This window comes from Haplochromis burtoni, unplaced genomic scaffold (genome assembly GCF_018398535.1).
Source record: "Haplochromis burtoni strain Fernald_Lab_line unplaced genomic scaffold, NCSU_Asbu1 Contig_370, whole genome shotgun sequence".
NCBI classification, from domain to species: Eukaryota; Metazoa; Chordata; class Actinopteri; order Cichliformes; family Cichlidae; genus Haplochromis; species Haplochromis burtoni.
Window position 1 is genome coordinate 200320 of NW_024582731.1, and position 24535 is coordinate 224854.

Genomic DNA, 24535 nt, shown 5'->3' on the forward strand with positions numbered 1-24535 from the left:
GCAGGGCTAACACATTGCGACAGACAACCATTCACACACATGGGCGATTTAGAATGACCACATAACCTAAACCGACTAACTGCATGTCTTTGGACTGTGGGAGGAAGCTGAAGTACCCGGAGAGAACCCACACAAACACGGGGGACTCAGGACCTCCTTCTGGGAGGCAATAGTGCTAACCACCGTGCCAGCGAGAGTTTAAAAGAGTGAATAAATTCATAAATTCAGCCCCATTTTTTGAGGAGGTCCATGACAGCAATAGTCAGCATCCACAAACTTTCTAAGTCTTAATGAAGAACGTAACTTTTGAGTCCAGTCCTTTTTGATAAATATTCTCATTTTTATCTTTGCTTCACTGTCTAATCTACAATCAGCCCGCCTCCTTCCCTATTCTTCCATCCTCTTCTGTCTTAGTCATCTCCCTTTCCTCTCCTCTCCTCCCTCTTTATCACATCATCCTAATATCTCCTATTTTTCTCTCCCTTCGTTCTCATCAGCCATCTGATACCCTGTTAGCAGTGACCTAGTTGGAGGGATGCCTCCTCTGGCCTGAGGCGAAGGCAAAGCAGCACACACTTAGCCGCACACGTAATGATGTTGTTGATGTTATCCCCTCCTCCCTTTTTCCAACTAAGTTCATGTACATAAATCATATCAGACCTATGTAGAATCATAAGCGCGCTCTAATTCCCCTGACCTGTTTTTTAATTAATTTATTTTTTAAACAAAACAGACTCTGGTCTATTAGCCACATTCCTGCTGTTAATTATTCTAAGACCAACATTTAAAAACAGCCACAAAGTGTGGCGGCAAATGCTGCTCGTAAATGTCAAGACATCTTAAGAAAAACAGGGAGTCATGCAGCAGATGGTACAGCCTCCACGGAGCCCTCATCTCCACATCACAGAGTCAGTGTGGGATTACATGAAGAGATAGAAGACACCGAAGACCACACAAACCCACAGAATAATGGTGGCACCATCTCCAACATCAGCGTAGCCAGTGATTCTGAGATAAGTCAGGACACCAGTGATGAGTACAACGTGCAAAGTAAAGATGGCAACCACTCATGGGAAAGAAGAAAGAAGAAATCCACTCGCTGAAACATGTCTGTTTCTTTGCTCTCTCCTTAAGGCCACCCTCCTTTGGTCAACAGTCTTTCGATTGGCTGTCTCTCACAATCAGAAGGTTGGAAGAGCAGGTAGGAGGGGCTGCTGTGCTCACAGGACTAACTCAATAACAAAAGACACAGTCGGAAACTGTACATCTGCAGCAGTCTGGAAATTTAAAGAAAAATAAGGATAATCATATCCCACATCAGCATCCCACAATACCACCACTTATTCAAGACAAGTACACAACATAAGCTAACACAAGCCAGACTGATGCAGTTGGCAGGGTAAAACCATCCTTACTTGCTTCTTTGTGAATCCCCAGTGATGTAAAAAACTGAGAGCAGTGATCCAGTCGCCAAATGACTGCTGTGCAAAGGTAAATGTGATGTTATACACTTCTTGCCCCTTTATCTCATCCCTTTATTATGTCAGCTCTTAAATAAAAGGGAAAGCCAAAGAGATGGATTTTAACAAACAAACAACTGGGAGAGGTACGACCATGGAAGGAAGTGCAATTCTCTTCGGCTTTGAATCCGTCCCTGCACTACACCGTTTATCTTAAACAAAGCACAGGTTTGTTTGTAGCTTCTGTCAGAGAGAGACAGCCACCAACGGCCAAGAGCCTGCTTTTACCTTACAAGGACAGGTCGCTCTCTGTGTGTATACATACAGGGAGTGCAGAATTATTAGGCAAGTTGTATTTTTGAGCAATAATTTTATTATTGAACAACAACCATGTTCTCAATGAACCCAAAAAACTCATTAATATCAAAGCTGAATGTTTTTGGAAGTAGTTTTTAGTTTGTTTTTAGTTTTAGCTATTTTAGGGGGATATCTGTGTGTGCAGGTGACTATTACTGTGCATAATTATTAGGCAACTTAACAAAAAACAAATATATACCCATTTCAATTATTTATTTTTACCAGTGAAACCAATATAACATCTCCACATTCACAAATATACATTTCTGACATTCAAAAACAAAACAAAAACAAATCAGCGACCAATATAGCCACCTTTCTTTGCAAGGACACTCAAAAGCCTGCCATCCATGGATTCTGTCAGTGTTTTGATCTGTTCACCATCAACATTGCGTGCAGCAGCAACCACAGCCTCCCAGACACTGTTCAGAGAGGTGTACTGTTTTCCCTCCTTGTAAATCTCACATTTGATGATGGACCACAGGTTCTCAATGGGGTTCAGATCAGGTGAACAAGGAGGCCATGTCATTAGTTTTTCTTCTTTTATACCCTTTCTTGCCAGCCACGCTGTGGAGTACTTGGACGCGTGTGATGGAGCATTGTCCTGCATGAAAATCATGTTTTTCTTGAAGGATGCAGACTTCTTCCTGTACCACTGCTTGAAGAAGGTGTCTTCCAGAAACTGGCAGTAGGACTGGGAGTTGAGCTTGACTCCATCCTCAACCCGAAAAGGCCCCACAAGCTCATCTTTGATGATACCAGCCCAAACCAGTACTCCACCTCCACCTTGCTGGCGTCTGAGTCGGACTGGAGCTCTCTGCCCTTTACCAATCCAGCCACGGGCCCATCCATCTGGCCCATCAAGACTCACTCTCATTTCATCAGTCCATAAAACCTTAGAAAAACAGTCTTGAGATATTTCTTGGCCCAGTCTTGACGTTTCAGCTTGTGTGTCTTGTTCAGTGGTGGTCGTCTTTCAGCCTTTCTTACCTTGGCCATGTCTCTGAGTATTGCACACCTTGTGCTTTTGGGCACTCCAGTGATGTTGCAGCTCTGAAATATGGCCAAACTGGTGGCAAGTGGCATCTTGGCAGCTGCACGCTTGACTTTTCTCAGTTCATGGGCAGTTATTTTGCGCCTTGGTTTTTCCACACGCTTCTTGCGACCCTGTTGACTATTTTGAATGAAACGCTTGATTGTTCGATGATCACGCTTCAGAAGCTTTGCAATTTTGAGACTGCTGCATCCCTCTGCAAGATATCTCACTATTTTTGACTTTTCTGAGCCTGTCAAGTCCTTCTTTTGACCCATTTTGCCAAAGGAAAGGAGTTGCCTAATAATTATGCACACCTGATATAGGGTGTTGATGTCATTAGACCACACCCCTTCTCATTACAGAGATGCACATCACCTAATATGCTTAATTGGTAGTAGGCTTTCGAGCCTATACAGCTTGGAGTAAGACAACATGCATGAAGAGGATGATGTGGACAAAATACTCATTTGCCTAATAATTCTGCACTCCCTGTATATAAGTTAATGGCTTGGGCGGTATTTCTACTTTTAATTATTTTTTTAAATTACTCGATTACATAAAACATACAAGCAGTCTTTGTGCACACTAAAAAAAAAAAGAGGAACTTTCAAAAAAAGACAATTTGTCAGTTAAAGTCACACAAAGTTTAGTTAAGAGGGAAAAAAAACAGTCTGTCTCTTTAAATCAGCATCATCAACCCTCTTACCGCTCAGTGAAAGCACTCTTTTTAAATGTCAATACACAGCATCACTGCAGCTTGGTAACAGCTGCTGGGTCAAGCAGTATTAATCACAATGAAATTTTACATTGCTTCTAACGTCTGGTAATATAAATGAGGAAGCATACTCACTTTTGCAGATGAACACTAGTGATTATTATTGATCCTCAATAATGTAAAGAAAACAAAGCCCAAGCAGTAAATAAAATGAATTTGAACTGCACTGAATCTGAATCCACTTGGTCTCACAGTAAGTAAAACATGAATAATAATAAAATGTACAACACACACTTTTCCATCTTGTCTATCAGCCACTAACACACTGTGATCACAATAATTTCCCCACCTCTTGTGCGACACTCTTAATTAATGGCTGACACATTTTCTCCCAGCTTTATTTCCATTTTAAAGGAATCGACAGCTGACTGGTTGTGATTTTGTTCTTTGTGGCAGTACAAAATGTTACAGGAGTTTTCTGAAACTCCTGCAGGTTAAACTGGGAATACAAACAGCCAGATTTGATTATTTCTGAAGAAAAATGGAAACACAGCTAAGTGCATTTGGCGGAGAAAAAAAAAGACAAAAATCTAAATCTGTAGATCCAACTGTAGAAAAAAAAGGAGGAAAAAAAGCAGAATATTTTCCATTTGTTTACTATACTTGCCACAGATTTAGAATTATTTCATGCAAGTAACCATTTAAAAATAACCCCGGTGTTTTTGGTGTGAGCCACTTTCTCCAGCTCATCCTGGGGGACGCCACGCATGCATGTGAGATGACAAATCCCCCCCATGGTAATCTGAGGTCTGGCCCCCAATCCCAAACCAGTCCAATACACCTGGGAGCCATCCAGGTGGCATCCCGGTCAGTAAGTTTGGGCAGTATGACAATATGGCAGTAATGTTACTTAAAAATCCCAGCCGAGGCCGCAGTCTACTAGGATTTATTAACGGACATTTTAAACATCATCTTAACAAACCAGGATTTCTGGTGCCAACTAATTATTTAGCCAACATAAACATCGATTGATTAGGTAACATAAACACCATCATAGTGTAAACCCAGCTGAACTCTCAGGCCAGTGTTAAGGTACCAGAAGCAGACATCACTCTGTTGGACACGTGCTATCACTGAACTGAACTGAATTGATTATGAATAGATTATTGGGAATCAAAGAGTAACACTGTCTCTACATCAGCTGGCATCCAGTTCCACCTGGTCTCCACAGAGGGTAGTCATGTGACCATGCACCAAACGGACACTGACTGTTGTACTGTCTTTCTGAAGTGCCACTGCACAACCTGCACTGCAACAACACATTAATTATACAGTGCTAGCTAAATATCACATAATTATTAGAAAAAGAGAAAAAAACAACTTTTGTTCTATGAGCCTGCATGTATGATCACCTCAGGTTTGCCAAGCTTCTGATCACAAACCCATCTTTCCAAATGTTCAGCGTGTTTCGCCCCCGCAGGAGCTGTTCCTGGCATCAGTAATGAAAGTGGAGGCTGATGCACCAATTGCCATGGTTTTCAACCCAAAACACACACACGCACACAGCCATCACCAGAGTATATGTCCAGCTTCCTGCAGTGCTACCATGTGTTTTCAATGAGCAGCAGGAGGTCGAGTTACATTACAACTACCTCTGCTGACAGCTAACCGGTACCAGCTGTGGAGAACCCTGAAGGAACAAAACAGGACAGGACTGTAGTTGGGGCAAGGAGGAGAAACGTGTCTGCACATGCTCAGTTCAGACTCGCTCGGATTCTGTGCTGAAGGCGCTAAACAACCACACATTTTGCAATTTATCTGAAAAAAAGAAAAGTAGTAACGGCCTGCTTTGCTGCTTTTTTTCTCACCATTTTTCATCATTTTCTCTAATATCTTTTCCTTTGTGTTACAGTAAATATTCCAACAGACTTTCTGTAAAAAAGAAAGCAGCTATTTAAGGCTCTAACTTTCTAGAGTGCAGCTTCAATTTATCTCAGTTTACAAACCTACAGCATTAAGGAGGAGGATGTGTGGGTGGTGTTATATTGAAAACCGGGTCTCCAGCACCTTTGGAAGAGGCAGGAACAGTCATCTCTGTCTTTTTTCCTGACAAAGCTAGGAGTCTGGATGGCTGTTTGAAGCATGAACATCTAAAGTAGGATAGACCATTTCCATGATTAAAAACTGACCACGTTAATGATCAATAATGATCATTATTATTGATCACAAGAACAGCAAAAATTACTTTTCCCCGATTATTAAAAGGAGCCAACAACTTAAAACTCCACCAATAATGTGTAATTGAAATGCTGTATTATTTAAGGATGTCACATGCATGGCAGCAGAGCATTAAGATCTGCACCACCTGCAAAGCTGTCATATTTTACACATTCTAGTAGTCCCACACAGCTGTGGGCAGTCAGAACAAGAGGCTTCAATAGAGCAGAGCATTAAAATCCACTTTAATTATCACTTTGAGCAGAGGCAGAACAGGAAAGTCAGCACACAAGCTCAGCTCCTGCTGTTTGTGTCTCCTGACATCAGCCTGATATCTGCAGACAGCTGTGAAACTGTGCATACAGGCGGACTCGATAGTTTCATACACTCCTCCTACTTTGCCTCTTCCAAACATAGTTTTATTAATAAACACAACTAATGACCAGTTTGCAACTGGCTCACATAAGAGATATTTTCAGGTTACATTTGTCATGGAAATCAGTTTTTATACCACATAACAGATTACAAGGTCTTGAATAATCAGGCCCCAGTTTATGTTAAAGACCTCATAGCACCCCATTAGAGCATTTTGCCATCAGACTACTGGCTCAATTGTGGTGCCTAGGATATTTAAAAGTAGAATGGGAGACAGAGCCTTCAGCTTTCCTTTCTGATAAAGCATAAAGTTAGAGCTGGATGAGGTGACCCTGAATCCTCTCTTAGTAACTTTTAAATAGGGCTAGGTTGCTGTGGGGGTTTCCCATAATGCACTGAGTGTTTTGTCTTACCTCTTCTCATGCGCTCCGTTTTTATTCACCTCTCTGCATTTAGTCATTCATTATTATTAATCTCTGGCTCGCTTCCACAGTGTGTCTTTTGTCTCATCTACCTCCTCTCACCTCCAACCAATCGCAGCAGATGGCTGCCCCACCCTGAGCCTGGTTCTGCTGGAGGTTTCTTCCTCTTAAAAGAGAGTTTTCCCTTTTCACTGTTGCCAAGTGTTTGCTCACAGGTGTTTGTCTGCATGTCGGGATTGTACAAAATAAAATGGGAAGGAGCCCTTGTCCTCCCCACTTCCAGGAAGCCTTTATTTAATGCTCGAAACTGACCACACCCTTGTTCAAAGCCAGCCTTCATTTTGATGTCAACCATAGACGTGCAAAGTTTCATGACTGTATCTTGTACAGTTGCAACATTATGTTACTGAAAATCTCTGTTCACTGGAAACAAATAAACACTCAAAGCACCTTGATGCAGGTAAGGAATCCCAGAAAGTTGATTCTGGATGAAAAGAATAAAGACACTCTGTAACCCTCCCAATCCCACCCCTTAAAAAGCACTAGACTGATTTAAATCTGAATTTGGACCACAAGGATGCCAGGATATGGCCACATAAGACAAACAACGACTTGACCTGGGTAAACTATGAATCCAAATATTTAGCCCATAAAACAGGATCAGCACACTGCGCTATTATGTAACAATCACATCATCTGCTGGCTGCATAAATGTAGGCCATCCTCTGGGTACTGAGTTAGCCTTGCTAGGCTCAATCTGAACATGCAGTGTGAGCAGTCTAACGAGCTAAAAAAGACTTTCAGTTTTCCTGAGAAGATGACATGTTACTGCTGATGTGACTGCTAAAATGAGGAAGCTAATACCAAGCCAGTACAGCGTGAAAACAGGTTGAGAAATAAAAAGGTCAAAGGTTATAAAGGAAGGAAGAAATAGAGAGGAGAAGGAATAAAAGAGGGGAAAAAGAAAGTGCCCTTGTGGTATTCATCAAGTGTAGATGTGCAGAACAAGATTTCACTGTGTCGGTCTTCGGTGATGCATCATGTAGCGCCTGTGTGCTTCTGGCCTTTAAAGAAGAAAGACTGTTGATGCACTTTCACTTGTTGACTGACAGTAAGACTCACACAAACACACGAATCTAAATGAAATGTGGCGATGAACAGGTGTGTATACAGGACCAGCTGAGGAGGAACAGTTGTCCGTAACAGCCTCGTCTGCCCACGTACTCATACACTCTCCACTAAGCAAGTACGGGGGTGGAGGGATGGCAGCCCAGTACAGCTACTGGTGTCTAACTCACTATCTCACATTCTCAAGAAGCCATCAGTGGATAATGAGTGTTAATTTAACACTAAATTTAAGGGGCTGTATTATGCCCATGACAAATTACTGTGCTATAACACAACAGCCTCGAGTAAGTCGCAGTTGAAAATTGCTGTATGTGCAGTTTAGATCCAACCTTTGCTCGTCACGTCCGGTTTCAATGACATGACAAACATTACGTTTGGGGGGTGGGTGGGGGGGAACATCAGCTTGAAAATTCAAAAATAAGACTTCACAAACCAACAGGTGGCATAATGGTGGCTACGTCCATCTTTTAGACCATCCATGGTTTGAAAAGCAGGTGGTGGGCCTTATGTGCTTACAGCCAGAAACAAAAATTATGGTTCACATTTGCAGCCTGCATACGTAATGTCAGATAGAAACAGTGTACAAAGTATGTGATAGAACAGGTCTTGCTTGTGGTGTTGTTGGTCCATTTGCCAGCCACAGAGAAGATCCACTCTTGTCCCCTTCCCTTCACAATGTCCACTTGACGCATACGTCATCCGATTCCATCAACGATGGAAAGAGCAATAAGTGCAAACCCCTTTTCCTCCATGTCATATTTGCATAAATTAGCCTAGAGTTGTGAGCCTGACATGACCATATTTGGGATCTCCGCTGTCACTGACGTAATACAGAGCAAAGAGGAGAAGAAAGTGTCTGAAAAAGAGCATTTCGAGCACTCTAAAGTATGTTTTGAACATACATGGACCTCATGGTCTGAAACTTTGGCCATGTTAATATGAGCATCAACCACTGTAACAGCATAAAAAAAGCATAATTTGTATCAAGAAAAAGCTGCCAGGTCAATCAGCGAGGATATTAATCATTAGCTGCATCTTCAAGGACAAACTGACTCTATAATGGTTAATACTAAAGATTAATCTGATACATTTATTTGTCATAACAGCCGTATTTGCCACTTTGATGGCAAATTGAAACAATGTTTCATCAGGACTGAAACTAACAATTATCTTCAGATTCCCTTAATTCTGTTATCATTTGATGAAAATAAGTAAATAAAAACTGTTTATATATTTTGTTTAAATTATCAGACGAATAGCATTAAAAGTAAATCATAAATCTCAGCAGCGATTTACGAGGCAAGTTATCGGCCACAATCACATACCAGTTAAGCGTCGCGCCAGACTCCCATTAACACATCTCTGCTCAAGCGATTGCCTGTTTACATAAACATCACAAACTTTGCAAGAGACATTTTACTATAAAAACGCAACTCGACAATTAATTCGGCACCCATTCAGTGAACATATTCAAACTTAATCCGGTTAAAGCAAACTTTTAAAACTAACCAAAATCCACCCATCACATTCCCACGGAGTCACGCTCAATCAGAAAACAACACGGTGCTGCGCAAACCACTTGCAAAAGTTGATTTTTCACTAGTAAGGATGTGTTTGAGGATATTTTTTAAAAAACCGAATTGACCCCGACAACCTTCCTATTCAGGCATCAGCGGGTCAGTGTTTGCATTGAATTCGCTGTGACTTTTCCCCTTTACATAAAAGCCACGGGTAACATAACGGAATCTGGCACGGTCATTCCATCACTCCTCTATCCAAACCGCCTACTCCCAACTGACATTGCCTCGATGTGTCATTTCACCCAACTTATACACTTGCTGCTTAAATATGAGCATGTACCTGGACATAGTTGCTTTCGCAGTACTCCGCGACTCTTTCCAGGTTGGTAAAACTGTCCAACAACGCTCTTCGTCCCGCAGGAATTTCCTCCTCCAGCAGCATCTGCAGCTCCGCCATTTTTACATGGCTTTTACTACACGGCTGCAGCGCGCGCTGAATGGATGGATCCTAGCGCCTTCAGGGGCTGTGCGGAAATCTCATTATTGTGATGGCATGAAGAAAAGTGAGCGAGTGGAAGTGCTCTGAGGGACTACCAGGCACAAGTGTAGAGCCCACAGTCGTAAGGTGGGGCCATGATATTGTTTCGTTTGACTGTTTAACCTTATTTTTAGGGAATGTTAATCAAAGTCACGCAAAACATCTCGGAAACGACTACAAACTGTTATGAAATACATGCAGGAGGTGATGCAAATGATGACGGCAAAAGAGGCAAAAAGAGCTCGGAAATATTACAATGACTTATAAAACAGCTACAAACAAACAAGGCACACAAAATGACATCAAAGGGATACACAAAAGGATGGCTACAGATACATCCAAAGACATGCAAAGTGACTTCCCAATTACAACACAAGGCATAAAAAAATGCTGTTGTGTATACAAATTGTTACAGGCAAAATGGGTAAAATGACCACAAACAGAAAACACACAAAGACACAAAAACTGATGAGAACACAAAACACAACAGTCACACAAAATGACTTCACAGACAAAACTGCTAAAAGGTGCAAACGACCATAAGCAAAAATAGAGGAATGAAAATAATACAAACATTTACAAGTGGAGTACAAACACCAGAAAGTATTTTATGCTCTTCTGGCGCTTATTCCCCTGCAGAAGTATCAACCACCTATCACCATATAGCCTTTATTAGTTTATTTGCAAAATCAGTTCAAACACAAAGCTACATTATACAACAACATAAATGAAATTAGTAAAACAGACTTGGCGTTAAAGACAGAGACAAAGACACAGTGAGAGAGAAGGTTTTCAGGCCGGAATCTCCAGGTTCTCATCTCCTCTCGGGTATCCCTCCACTTCCATTGTCATCAAAAACTCTGCAAAAGGAAATCCAGACCATCAGCTTACATTTCTACAAAGCGCGCACACACTGGCTTGATGACATGTGAATGTCTGCCTCGTGTTTTAGGGTTTGAACATGTTTCACTTTGCTTCTATCTAGTGGTGATGTAAAGAATGACACCTGGAACACAGCAATGCATCAAAAGTATTACTTTTATACTTTGTACAGCTACATTTAAATGAAAAAAAAAGTGATGTGTCATTAATCCTTCAGGCTACTTGGTGTATTTGGAGTCCAGGAGATGTGCGTGTGCTGTGTGGCCAAAACACCTGGCAAATCCTACAGAAGCCTTTTACGATTTCTGTTGTTGTAGTTTTATTACCATGTTTTTAGTTTATTTCACTGTTTCCACAGGATTTGAAGTATCATTAATGTTTCCTGTTTGCTCAAGAAGGTGTCCCCAAAGTTAAGTAACATCCCTCTGTGTGATTTTTACATTTCAATTTCTATAAAAAAAAGTTTTGTACCTTAATAGGAATACATATTTGTTATGAGCAATAGTGTATTTTTGTACAAGTAATGCAAAAGACCAGAGAACTGTACTTAACTACATTTGGTTACTTTCATCACTGGATGATGGAATGTCTCAAGTCATATCAGGTTAGTTTTAGCTAAACTTGCCTTCTGTGTAGTCGATGTCCGGTCGTGTGGAGACGACGGCCCAGGCCACGCCCACCAACAGCGCCACCACCAGGTTCACCACAATCCACGGCCGCAGGATCTGCTGCTCTGAACCAGGAGGCCTGCAGGACATGAGGGGTTAAATAGCAGTTATTATTTTACCATTCCATGTCAAGATTGAGTCCTCAGGAGGGTTTTCCAGCCATGATAAGGAGAAAATAGCAGAACTCTGAGATTCTCCAAGTTAAGTTTAATAAAGGTGCAATGGTGCCTCAGGTCTCAGTGTTGTTAAAAGGAAGATGTTCCTTTTATGTGGAAATGTGTGAATGTTTTCTGGATACTTTTAGTTTTTAAAAGAGTTTTGTTTTTAAATCTGCCATACAATTAAAATGTAAGTATTACTCAATATATAGAAAGATATTCAAATTAGTTTCATCATGGGAAAAAACAACATTTGACTACAATTGCCTGAATATGCCTAAAAATGGCTAAAAATATACTTCTCATACACGTTTAGTGTTCTACTAGAACCACAGAAGCACTAATAAAGTATTGTATATAATGTAAATGTAAAACACCTGCTTTTAAACCATCCTGCATCAGATATTTCCTTTTAGCCCTTTAAGCTCCTATCAGTTTTTAAATTCAGTTGCCATGTCAACCTTGAACTTTTTGTGGAAAGTATTGCTTTCATCTGTTTTCCTCTTTGCTTTTCCAAGATCACACTAAAAATGTTGACTTATAAAAATGAAAACAAAAATCTCACCACAGAGTCTCATTGGCAGTGGGATACAGGTTGATGCGATCGCTGGCCATTTGCTGGCTGAGGGACAGGATCAGGGCTATAAAATACACTGAGCACACAAAGAGAGAAGATGTTTGGATACTTACAGGCATTTAAAAAATAACGTTTTTTCAGTTTTCTATGAGATCCTGTGAAAAACCAGTAAGAAAATAAAAAATGACCAGGTCCAACATGCCTAGGTTCATGATTCATTAGCTTTAGATCTACCTTAACCGGCCTTACAATGAGTAATTGTTTTCTGAATGACTTTATCAGTCTCTAACATTGTTGTGGAGGAATTTTGGCCCACTCTTCTTTAAACCTTGGATCTTTCAACTTTGTAGGCATTTGTTCATGCGCAGCTCTATGAAGCCCCACAGCATTTAAGTGCGAATTTAAGTGCGAATGAGGTTTGAATTTGCTGCCAAGCTGGCGATCATTGTTCTTTTACATGACCCAAGCCAAATATTACCTGTCAGACAGATGACTTCGCTTTTGAATACTTTGATATGCAGAGGCGTTCATGGTTGACTCCATTAGTACAAGGTGTCCAGGTCATGACGCTACAAAACTAGCCCAGCTCAATATCCTTCCACCACTGTGCTTGACAGTTAGTATGAGGTATTTGTGCTGATATGCTGTGTTTGGTTTTCTCTAAACTGTCCTTTGTATTATGGCCAAACATCTCCACTTTGTCTTGTTTCAGAGGTCCTGTGGTTTGTTCACATGTAACTTTGCTAACCCAAGCCGTGCTGCCATATCCTTTTAAGAGAAAAAGAGGTTTCCTCCTGGCAAACTTTACTTTTACTTCTTAAGGTTGCTAGGAGAACACTGAGATGTAGCTCTTGGTTTTCCTGCAATTTTTAACTGCACAGTCTGACCGTGGGGGGAATTTGGTGCTATGTCCACTCCTGGACTTTGGAATGACAGACCAGCAAATTGCTAAAGCCTTGATATAATTGAATTAATCAGGTGCATTTGATTAGCAGTACCTGGGTCCTACTTACTCTTGTAATTTCTATGGAGGGAGTAAAGGAGTATTCTAGTTTTTTACAGGACTGCATAGTCCTTAACCACATTAAGGCCTTAACATCAACATCGTCATCATTCTGCTTTTGTCTTGTCTTACTTACAGAAGGAAGCCAGAGCGACAGGATCCAGGGTGAGGAAGCCTCTCAGGGCCATGGAGGCCTTGGCCAGGTTCACTCTGCAGATGATGCAAAACAGCAAGGCTGTTACTTTTCACCTTCTTATTTATTCAAGTCAACAATTCCTGTCCAGCAGGAATTTGGACAATTATGAGACTATTTCTTTCAATTGCTGGTGGAAATACAGGTCTCCAGTACATGTTTCCACCAAGTGCAGATTCTTAATTTCTTTTAAATTATAAGAGCAGTGAAATTTGGGGATCGTTAGTTTAACATTTGAGATGAACAAAATACAAGAACAATTAAAACAATAAGAGCTGAAAGATATAATGTAAAAATGCATAAGTTGAATAATTAAAGATTCTTCAAAGATAATTAATATGACATGACAAAGTCCACAAACTGAACCGCACTCCTTTAAGTAGCTTAAACAATGACATGGGTTCCACCTCCGCTTCGCAATGAGACTGCAGAGGTAGACTTCTGAGTTATTAAACTCACAAACCTGTCAAATGCAGACACAGTGCTGATGGCCAGCAGCAGGTAGAGCAGAGACTGAGCTGGGTAGGCCAGCAGGTGGTACTGCTGCAACAGGTTGGGGAGCGTGGTCATCTGCTCGCCCGCTAAGACGTACACAACAATGATGTTCCACACTGCGAAGCCGGCCAGAAAACCGTGGCAGAACAGACCTATCACCCTGCAGGTGGAGATCACACCACAGGACCACGTTAAACTGGTTTCATGGCAGCTACTCATGCTACTCATTGAAAGTCTTTGTTTCTCTGTGACAAAACAAGAGAAAAGAACTGCTGAATTGGTGTATTTAGGACCACTGCAGTATGGTGGCATAGTATGTGAAATATTTTATATCAGATATACGTTCACCAGCCACTTCATTAGTTACACGTTGATAGTACAGGGTTAGAACTCCTTTTGCCTTCTGAACTCTCTGAATTCTTTGTGGCATTATTCAACAAGGTGGAGGAAACATTCTGGTCCATGATGACATGCTGGTGCACATTTCCTATTCCAGGTGCTCTTTTGGTTTGAGATCTGGTGACTGTGAAGGGTATTTGAATACAATGAACTCATATTTAAGAAACTAGTTTGAGATGATCTGAGCTTTGTGACATGGTGCATTATTCTGCTGGAAGCAGCCATTGGAATACAGGTGCACTGTGGTGATAAAGCCATGTTTAAATGATGCTTAGTTGGTACTAAAGGGCCCAAAGTTTGCCCACATACCATTACTCCATCATACCCAGCCCAGCCGAACCTTTGATATAAGCAAGGAGGGGGTCCATGATTTCAAATTCTGAGCCTGCCAGCCTGTCACTAATACATACTATACTATCATACTCAGACCAGTCTGTCTGGTACTAAGAACCACGCTGCATTCGAAGTCACTTAAATCACTTTTCTTCTTCATTCTGATGCTCAGTCGGAACTTCAGCAGTTTGTCTTAATCATGTCTACATATCTAAATGCATTCGTTTGCTGCCATGTGATTGGCTGAGTAGACATGTATAAGATACATAACAGTTTGAAACAGCTGCTGCAGCTAGCTCCTGCCAGTGTTAATGTAACCCATTCTATGTGTATGTGTGTGTCTGCAGACCTGAAGCTGCTGTGGACTCGTATTGCAACATCTCTGGTGGTCCAGAGCTGTCTCGGTTCCATGTAGTCATCCATCAACTCAGAGTGTCGGAGATGCTCCACTCGCTCTCCCTGAAACCGCCCTGAACACACACACACACACACACACACACACACACACACATCCTAACACACACACACTCACACACAGACACACACACACACACACACACACACTTATGTTTCCATCACTGGAGAAAATAATCCTAACCAGATCCAAACCTCAGAATCCAGCCATTGTCTAAGAACATAATAATAAACATTATTGGGAGTTAAGTGAACTTGTTTTTAACATTCACAGCTTTACATGTTGACCAGTCAAATTATTCTTTGTCCTGAGCTTTATTGGATGGGGACAGTGAAGATAGAAAGATAGAGGAAGACATGCAGCAAACAGCCATAGGTTGGTCTCAAACCCAGGCCTACTGCTCTTTGGCCATACAGCAAATGGTCACCTGCTCACCCACTGAGCTAAACCGGGTGCACCGATCTAACATTTAAAAAAAAATGTTTACATTTTGAAATCTTGAAGAGCAGCAATGACATAAATGATCATGCGGTCATTTCAGAGCCAGCAGTCAGTTAAGCCATGCAACACTAAGTGCTTGGAGAGTGTCTGAGGAGATTTGCAGGGTCAGATGAGGTCAGCTGCCAGTGACCTACATAGACAAAGCGCCTGATGGATTAAAGAGGCCAGTGGTCTGGCCAGGAAGGTAATTCTAATTTTTATTCAAAAAATTAAAAGTAAAACCAACAAACAAAAATTCAAGCAAATTTTATTTTGTGAAATATTACTAAATAATTTATTGGAAAAGTCAAAAAAATAAAGGGGGCAGATAGGACTCAGGAGGTAAAGCTGGGCACCTACTAATCATGAGTGCGTATAGTTTATTTATATATAGAGCCATGGTCTTGGAGGAATCATGGTCTTCACTGTGTAATGTACCACTGCACATAGTTGAAATGGCACTAAAGTGACTTGACTTGGCTCGTACTATATAACTGCCAGTCCATTTACCACTTAAATGAAATGTTCACTGGTCATGTCAAGTCATGGTTTCATTTATAGTATTTAAAGGAAGCAGTTTGTAGAGTTTGAAACTTCTAGATGCTTTTCTGCATTTAGCTGCTCACATTCATGGTCAAAAATGAGAAGGATCATCACCCTTCTCATCATCCTGCTGCCACGTTGTGTATTTGATCCTGGTAAATCTGATTCATACTCACGGTTCCTCTCCACAAACACTTTGCCAGCTGGATGGCTGTGTCCGTGCGGGGCTGAGAACAGGGAATGCTGGGGGATGGGCGACTGGGAGTCTGTGATGATATCGTCATTTTCTGCTCCCAGATCATTGCTGGAGTGCTCTGTAGCCTTCGCCTTCCTGCCAGGTGACATTGGAAAGAGGGTTTTGTCACATGGCAGCACTAAGTCCATCCATTTATCCAGACTGAAATATGTTACTGCTTTTTAATAACTTTAGTCATTATTAGGTGTGGACACATGGACTGACATGAATATGTCAACATTGAACCCCAAAACAAAAAAACAGCTTTTCATCTCCCCTTTTCTTTTTCTTTTTTGTGAGTTGCCATAGCAACCAGGGACTCTTGCAAGGTGTTAGAAATCCAATGAGTAATTGGAGACAACTGTAATAATCATTATAGCTTTGGTTGTGTACGTCTGCATGCTGGGCTTTGTTATCTGGACATTGTTGACTGTTGCTTTAAGCCAAGCCAACACAGCTTTTTGAGCTGATGGTGAGTCCCAGGTGTTTAACCTTAGTGGGGTTATCACCTCAAATGCTTATGACTGCCCTGTCATGTGCTGGATGACTGATAACCTAAGACATGCTAGACTATCAGCACATAAAGCTCAGAGACCTCTAAAGGCCAGAGTCTACCAAGAGACGCAAGCTTTTCAAAATAAATATGTTTAATTTATGAGTGTAAATGGGAAGTAGGTTTTCCTTTCAAAATCAAATCCTCTATATGTTACACAAACAACTCTTAGTTGTGTCTTTATTCACACAGACTCAGTGTGTCTCTGTGAATATTTTTGCTCACATTGAAAATAAGGGACAGTGTAATAGGAGATAAGTTGAATAAAAGGTGATAACCTCAGCTGTTAGTTAGCTACATTAAGCTGCCATCAGGTCCTTTTACCTTCCATTACCTCTTATTACTGTCAAATAGCTCATCTCCATAACGATAGCTCTCATTGGCTCATAACTGATCTAAACAACAGGTGCATTGGCAATTTACTGATTTATAGATATGGTAGTACAAATCCTTTTGTTTGTTTTGTTCTTGTAAACCCTTTTGCTGGGATGGCGTGAAAAATAGAGACACACAAACAAAAAGAATGCAATCATAAAAACATGATTATGAAAAATATTACCATTTTCAGTCTTATTACTGGGACACGTTTCAAAGAAGGTGGCACATCTTCTTCTTTTAATACATGTGAAAATTAAAGAAATCAGATGCTGTGGTTCTGGAAGCAAAATGTTGACTGCAAGCAGGCCAGTTTAGTACCTCGACTCTTATAGTGTAGAACTATGCTGTTGTAATGTGTGCATAATGTAATCTGGCATTGTTGTGTTGAAACAAGACCATTCTGGGAAAACATTTTGGGGATTTTGATTTTTCATTACCTGTATATATGAATTTTTACAGCTCACCTTTGCTTTTCAATTCCATATTCATATTTTGTAAATTTAGGCTATGAAATGTAGAAGTTTACACATTAACTTGGCAAAGGAAAGATTACTGGTTCAAATCCCCTATGAGGTTACATCAAACAAAAAAAATGAGCGTTTAGTGACAAAAGACAGACCAGGAAACACTAACTACAGGAGTACTGCTTCCATGATATTATCTTGGTAAGTAGCAGTACAGAAATATCCAAGAGTTATATATCTCAGTTTACAAAGGTGTTTCTGAATAAAACACAATACGGCACATGCTCAGTGTTGGGAAGGTTACTTTTAAAATGTATTCCATTACAGATTACAGAATACATGCCCCAAAATGTATTCTGTAACGTATTCCGTTACGTTACTCGATGAGAGTAACGTATTCTGAATACTTTGGATTACTTAATATGTTATCATGCTTTTTACAACTACATGAATGTACTATTGCTGTGATTTATTACTGTCACTGAAGGTCCGCGGCTCCGAACCATAGTAAAGGGACCTCTGACTAATACGTCGGGTTCTGTGTCGGCTTGTAGCCAAAAATAGCTTTACTTTGTTGTCTGGGTCAACTTTGCTTGAGAGAGGCGTTGAAAGGCTGCTCCAACAGAACTTATTGTTTCGGAGGAAAACACGAACACAGCGTACAGTCGAGTCTTAATAGCTCACTTACAACTGGGCTTGTCAGGCACTCTTCTTGGCTGCAGTGGTTATTATTATATTTACATGCTTCCAGCTCCCGTTTCTGCTCGATGACAGCTCGTACTTTTCCACTCTCATTTTTCTCCCTCCCTCGCTCACAGACACATAAGAGTGTGGCAGTCCATTCTCCCTGCAACACGGACTACACTGCCCATGAGGCTATAGATTCCTTAGAGCTATACCTGTAGCATTCTCCCTATTAGCTTAGCACAACAACAACAACAAAAAGGCGCTCTCTCACCCAGGAAACACGCAGAGAGAGAGCGTCACCCTGTAACCATGGCAACCGTAACGCTGCCGCCTGGAACTACAGAACGTAGCTGTCAAACAAAACCCAAACAGTCCTGACCCGCGACAATATGAAACAGGGAAGTACCGCAGTGTAATCCATTTATTTCAACAAAGTAACTGTATTCTAAATACCACCTTTTAAAACGGTAACTGTAACGGAATACAGTTACTCATATTTTGTATTTTAAATACGTAACGGCGGTATTCCGTTACTCCCCAACACTTCACATGCTACATTTGGAGAAAAAACTGCATATCAGCACAATTACGTCACACCGACTGTCAAGCACTGTGGTAAACTACGGATGAATTGGGCTTTTTTTGCTGCCACAGGATCTGGACGCCTTGCAATCACTGCGTTGACCATGTACTCCTATCATGCAGCAGGACAACATGCTCTTAGTACAGCAGCAAATATGAAGGAGAATGGACCAAATTTCCTCCAGTGTGAGAGACTGATAAAGTTATGCAGAAAATGATTACTTTAAGTTATTGCTGCTAAAGAGGTTTTCCTTTCCACTGAAGTGCTCATTCATAGGGAGTTGTGTGACTATTCAAGGTTTCTCTGTAATGTAGGTCTTTATCTAACAATATAACACATCTTTGGGCAGCTGTTTTTATGATTTGGCACTATATAAGTAAAACTCCGCTGAACTGAATTGAATTGCATTGAACTGAAATTGGTTTCACAAGCTACTGAATCATTGGTTGTGTTTTGCTTATTACCAAAGTCCTATGAAAACATTCTTTTTCATATTACTGACAGTGACTAAGTTTAACTTTTGACATCACTTCAGCTAAAGCTAACTGCCACAGTTTACTAATGATTACCTTTACCATAGTTAATGCTGCTGCTTGTACTTTCCTAATTTGATTCCTGACTGTCACAAATGACGAGTGAACTCTTTACTGAATAAAAAAACTGAACGGATTAGTTCTTTGGATGCATTTTCCCATCAGTGTTTGTTTTCCATCTAGCTCAAATATGAGGATCTGACCTAATGCGGTACTCACCTCTTCCTTTTTGTCCTCCTGGTTACAGCGACATTCATTTCTTCTCCATCTATCACTGATTCAGCAATGTTGCCATTTGGCATATCAGCATGCTCTGTTTCGTGCTCTGACAAAGAAATATATGATGTGAAAGCTTTAAAGGTCACAGTTGTCAATCATGATTGTTAGCTGAGGCCCTTTATTTTTTTTAATCTCGCTTGTTGTCATGCAGCCAATCATCTAACATCTAATTTATTCTGTGCCTTTAGAACTCCCACTGCCTCTATGACAATTACAGGAAAACTGGCATATGTAACAAGAAACAGAATGGGTGTAAAGTACATGTAAAAAAAAAATCATGCAAATTCTGATCAAACAGACTGAAAGAAAGAATCAGAAATTCAGACGTACTTTTTGTCTTCTGTATAGAATTAGTATTGCCTCTGGATTTGGGTCACAACCTTTTTACACATGTGTTAAAGCTAGTAAAGGTTTTGTTACCAACTGTAGGTGCCTTCTTCTTCTTCTTCTTCTTCTGTGGTGCTAGATCCTGTGGCTCTGGGGTCAAAGGGTCTCTACTGTCAGAATGGCTCCTGTTGATCACTTCCTCCATCTCCACATCCAGGGCGACTGGAACAGAACAAAAGAGAAGAAAACAAAATAAAAATACTGGATGATAGAATACATTTTCATTTAAACTACAGGTAGTAGTGACTGTCACTCCCTCACCGTCTCCCTGCTCTTCCTCATCAACAACCTCTTTCTTCACCTTCTTTTTCTTGTTCTTGACAGCTGGCATTGTGTTGTTTTTCTGTAAGGAGCACAAAGAGAAAGACAGAAAAAGTCTTTATAAACTCAATCACAAATCTCTCTCAGTGTCTCACAGAATATCTCCCTTTAGAAAGCAATTCAGGTCAGTTAATTCATGTTAATGAGGATATTGAGGTGACTAGTGGTGATGCCAGTTTGAGATAAATGGATTAGGCTGAAGCTCTGAGGACAGGGGGTTAAGAAGCACACCATAAAGCACAAAGCACATGGTTTGGTGAAGAGCACCATTTGTAACACACTACACTGTAATGGACTGAAATCTTGGGGCATCTACAAAGTCCCTATGCTTAAGAAGGCACATCTAAATGATTCATAGAAGGCTTGGAATAAAGTGCTCTGGTCAAAAGAAACCAAAATCAAGCTCTCTGGCAGGAAGAGGAATGCTGATCATGATCCAGAAAACACCATCCCAGCAGTTAAGCATGGAGGTGGAAACTATATGCTTTGGACTGTTTAGCTGCTGAGGGTAAAAGACGATTTCACTGCATCAAGGGTCACTGGATGGGGTCACGTGAGGTAAAATCAAGGACAAGAAGGCGTGGCAAAAGAAGTACATTAAGGTCATGGAGTGATGTAGCCAGTCTCCTAACCTCAGTCAGGAGAAATGTGTGGAAGGAGCTGACACTTGGAAGTTGCCGAGCAGCAGCAAAAGAAACCTAACAGATTTAGAGTTTGTGTAAAGAGGAGTGGGCCAAAATCCATCCTGAGATGTGTGCAGACCTGGTGACCAACTGCAAAAAACGTGGTATTGTTGTGCTTTCCAACAATGGTTTCTCCACCAAATACAACGTTATGTTTGGCTTGAGGATCAAATAATTATTTTCCCCACTGTAAGTTTAATTAGCCCAACTGAGAATCAAACATAGCGTTTTGTCCTACCTGCCCAATGAATGGAGACACTTTAGGCAATATATTTATGCACCACTCCTAAGGCCTAAACAAAAAATGCTTGAGTAAAATTGAGAAGATCAGTGACTAGATTACAAAAATGTATACACAGTGACTTTGAAGTACCACAGAGCAAATGCAGTGCTGTACAGTAATGTCATAATTTTGCATTTAACTTCCTCTCTATGAAGAAAGGTGTTGGTGGGTTAAAAACATCCATCATCAAAAATAAAACATCAGTAGCTTGTGCTCACAATGCATTTGAGCAAACTTTCGAACACGTTATCATCTAACATTTAAATGAAGGAATGATAGACGTGGAAAAAATGAGAGAAGTTGTGTTGTAGTAACCTGAGAAACACTGTCAGGTTTAGCAGCTCCAATCACATTCAATATCAGCTACATGTTACTGGTATTAATCTGGCACTGACTGGTTGAAATGTGCTGGTATTTGACTTTTAATGTATTCATATCAATTCTGATGTCAGAACAAAATGTGTCTCTGTGGGTTGTTAAAAATACATGTTAATATAATTTTGACCACATTCAAGACATGTTATAGACTTATTAAATCTCTGGGTAAAATGAATGAATGAATTCATGAGCATAAATCAGCCTGTAATCCTGAAGAACAGCAAATTGGTTTCAGTGTAACTGCAACTGGCTGGTTAATTGTGGTAACTGATGTTATCTCTAAAATTTTTCCATATATCTAAAATTAGAAACTTTATGTCTCAGTGTGATTGTGAAAAAACTAGTTCATGCATTTATTACGTCTGGGCTGGACTACTGTAATCTATTATTATTGCTCTGTTGTAGAAACTCCCTGAAAATCCTTTGGTTGATCCAAAATGCTTCAGTGAGAGTATTGACAGGGACTAGAAAGAGAGAGCGATATTCTCCTATAATGGACACTGCAATAAGACCAGGTTGGTGGGGGGCTTCCAATGATGGAGAGTTTTTCTTCTTCACTCACTTTTTTCCCACTCACTGTGTGTTTATACACCTCTCTGCATTCAATCATTAGTTATTCTCTTCTCATCTTTCCCTCCCGTCGACCCCAACTAGTTGTGGCAGATAGCTGCTCCTCCATGAGCCTGGTTCTGCCGGAGGTTTCTTCCTGTTAAGGAAGGACGTTTTTCCTTTCCACGCCAAGTGGTTGCTCAAAGAGAGTTACTTGATTGTTGGGGTTTTGTCTGTAGTATTGTAGGGTCTATGATCCCTCCTTCATTTGTTGTCACATATGATCCTATTTATAACATCTATAGATCACTTGTATGATGATCTTTTAACATTGTTTTTACTTTTATAAACATTTCTTATTTGAGGTGTGCTTTTCTGCAGATATACTGCAGAATTGGAAATTTACTGTGTTCTGATAGTCTGGCGCCCTGATGCGGCTGTTGTTGTGATTTGGCACTATATCAGTAAAACTTAATTAAACTTAATAAACTAGTAAGTGCACTGGGAAGTATTCTAAATTTACTGAATTAAGGGCACTTTAGTCTACTTTTTAATTTGTTATGGCAGCGCTCTCCATAATTTACTGTGACATTGAAGGGCAGCACGGTGGCACGGTGGTTAGCACTGTTGCTACACAGCAAGAAGGTCCTGAGTTCAATTCCAACATCAGGCCGGGGTCTTTCTGTGTGGAGTTTGCATGTTCTCCCCGTGTTTGCGTGGGTTCCCTCCGGGTACTCCGGCTTCCTCCCACCATCCAAAGACATGCAACTTGTGGAGATAGGTTAATTGAATAATCCAAATTGCCACTAGGTGTGAATGTGAGTGTGAATGGTTGTCTGTCCCTGTGTGTTGGCCCTGCGACAGACTGGCGACCTGTCCAGGGTGTACCCCGCCTCTCGCCCTATGACAGCTGGGATAGGCTCCAGCGCCCCCCGCGACCCTGAAAAAGGATAAGCGGAAGCGAATGGATGGATGCGTCACATTTGTACTTAATTTTATGCATTTTTCAAGTATTTTTTCAAGTGTGAACAGATCACACGCTTTGTGTCAATTTGGGACACAATGGAAAGGGCACTGGTGATGAGACTAACCATCAGGGTGGCAGCTGGACAGTGTGACTATATTCAATTCAATTTTATTTATATAGCACCAAATCACAACAACAGGCGCCTCAAGGAGCTTTATATTGTAAGGTAGACCCTACAATATTACATACAGAGAAAAACCCAACAATCATATGACCCCCTATGAGCAAGCACTTTGGCGACAGTGGGAAGGAAAAACTCCCTTTTAACAGGAAGAAACCTCCAGCAGAACCAGGCTCAGGGAGGGGCGGGGCCATCTGCTGCGACCGGTTGAGGTGAGAGAAGAAAGGGTAATTGCAGTGGCCTGGGTTTGAGTCGTACCTGAGGCCCCTCTCTGTGTCCTACAGCATTTTCCCAAAATGAGCTTTGGAAGCCAGACTTTCTTAAAAATAGAATAGATATTAGCCTAATAAATGTAACAACTTTGACTCAACCCTCAGTAAAAGTTTTGTAAGTGTACAGAATAATCATTTTAGCGTGTATCTGTCCTTACCTGTGCAGCTGAGTGTGTCTGTGGCTGTGCAGAGGAAACACCACAGACCGTCCTCGTCTGTGTCTGACCTTATCCAGCTGAAGGAAAGCTTCTCAGTAAAAACTCCCCTCTCTTAATTTAAAAGAGGAAATAAAAGACGAGAAGGTGGGGCGAAGCAGGAAGAAGACATAGAGAAGGCAGCTCGTCCGGCTTTGAGACTTGTCTTAGGGTTTAGAGTGACAGGTGGATCATGTGCTGAGCTGTGCTTTGTGGTTGGCGGATCAGTTGTGATGTCATCTGCTGGCTGCACTTCAAATAAGCCATGGATGCTGATAATCTCTCAGTTGTTCTCTCGGGAGATCCAATCACTGGTTACTCTGCAGCTCAGTCATCACGAAAAAGAACCAGGCCCAACTCTTCTCCGCCCTGTACCTTGATACACATATTCCCATCTGATATTAAAACACAGAGTAAATTTTGTAGCACAATAGGAAGGTTTTAGGGATACTTGTTGAGGCATAAGGTTCTTGTGGTTGATAGAGTAGCTGGACAACTTGATGGAAGATTGGTTATGCATACTGCACATCATTCCCTTGCTCTTTCCCCCCAAATATCCTGTCTAATTCTGGACATATCAACAATTAATACATAAAAAAAACAATGGTTTGTAGTCATAATAGTGGGTAGCAAAATACTCTTGGATCCCCAGAGAATGAATCCCAATGACTTTGATTAGATGATTTGAGTTTTG

The 24535-nt window shown here is 40.9% G+C and overlaps 2 protein-coding genes across 6 annotated transcripts in view; both read right to left on the reverse strand.

Moving 5' to 3' along the window:
• Positions 1–9783, reverse strand: part of LOC102297457 (abl interactor 2) — a 33538-nt gene extending 23755 nt beyond the window's left edge. For all 5 annotated transcript variants that reach the window (XM_042228956.1, XM_042228953.1, XM_042228954.1 and 2 more), the window contains exon 1: positions 9571–9783. In XM_042228956.1, the coding sequence (XP_042084890.1) occupies positions 9571–9687 (117 nt within the window). In that variant the 5' untranslated portion in view covers positions 9688–9783. The remainder of the gene's footprint in view (positions 1–9570) is intronic.
• Positions 9784–10518: 735 nt separating this feature from the next.
• On the reverse strand, positions 10519–24192 carry tmem237a (transmembrane protein 237a). Its single transcript, XM_005943435.3, has 11 exons — positions 23806–24192; positions 20275–20356; positions 20047–20175; positions 19567–19672; positions 16091–16245; positions 14826–14946; positions 13713–13904; positions 13193–13266; positions 12042–12129; positions 11276–11397; positions 10519–10628 (listed from the first exon to the last, which is right to left on the reverse strand). Exons 2-11 carry the CDS (start codon positions 20342–20344, stop codon positions 10561–10563), a joined length of 1125 nt encoding a protein of 374 aa, XP_005943497.1. The 5' UTR covers positions 20345–20356; positions 23806–24192; the 3' UTR covers positions 10519–10560.
• Positions 24193–24535: the final 343 nt, after the last annotated feature.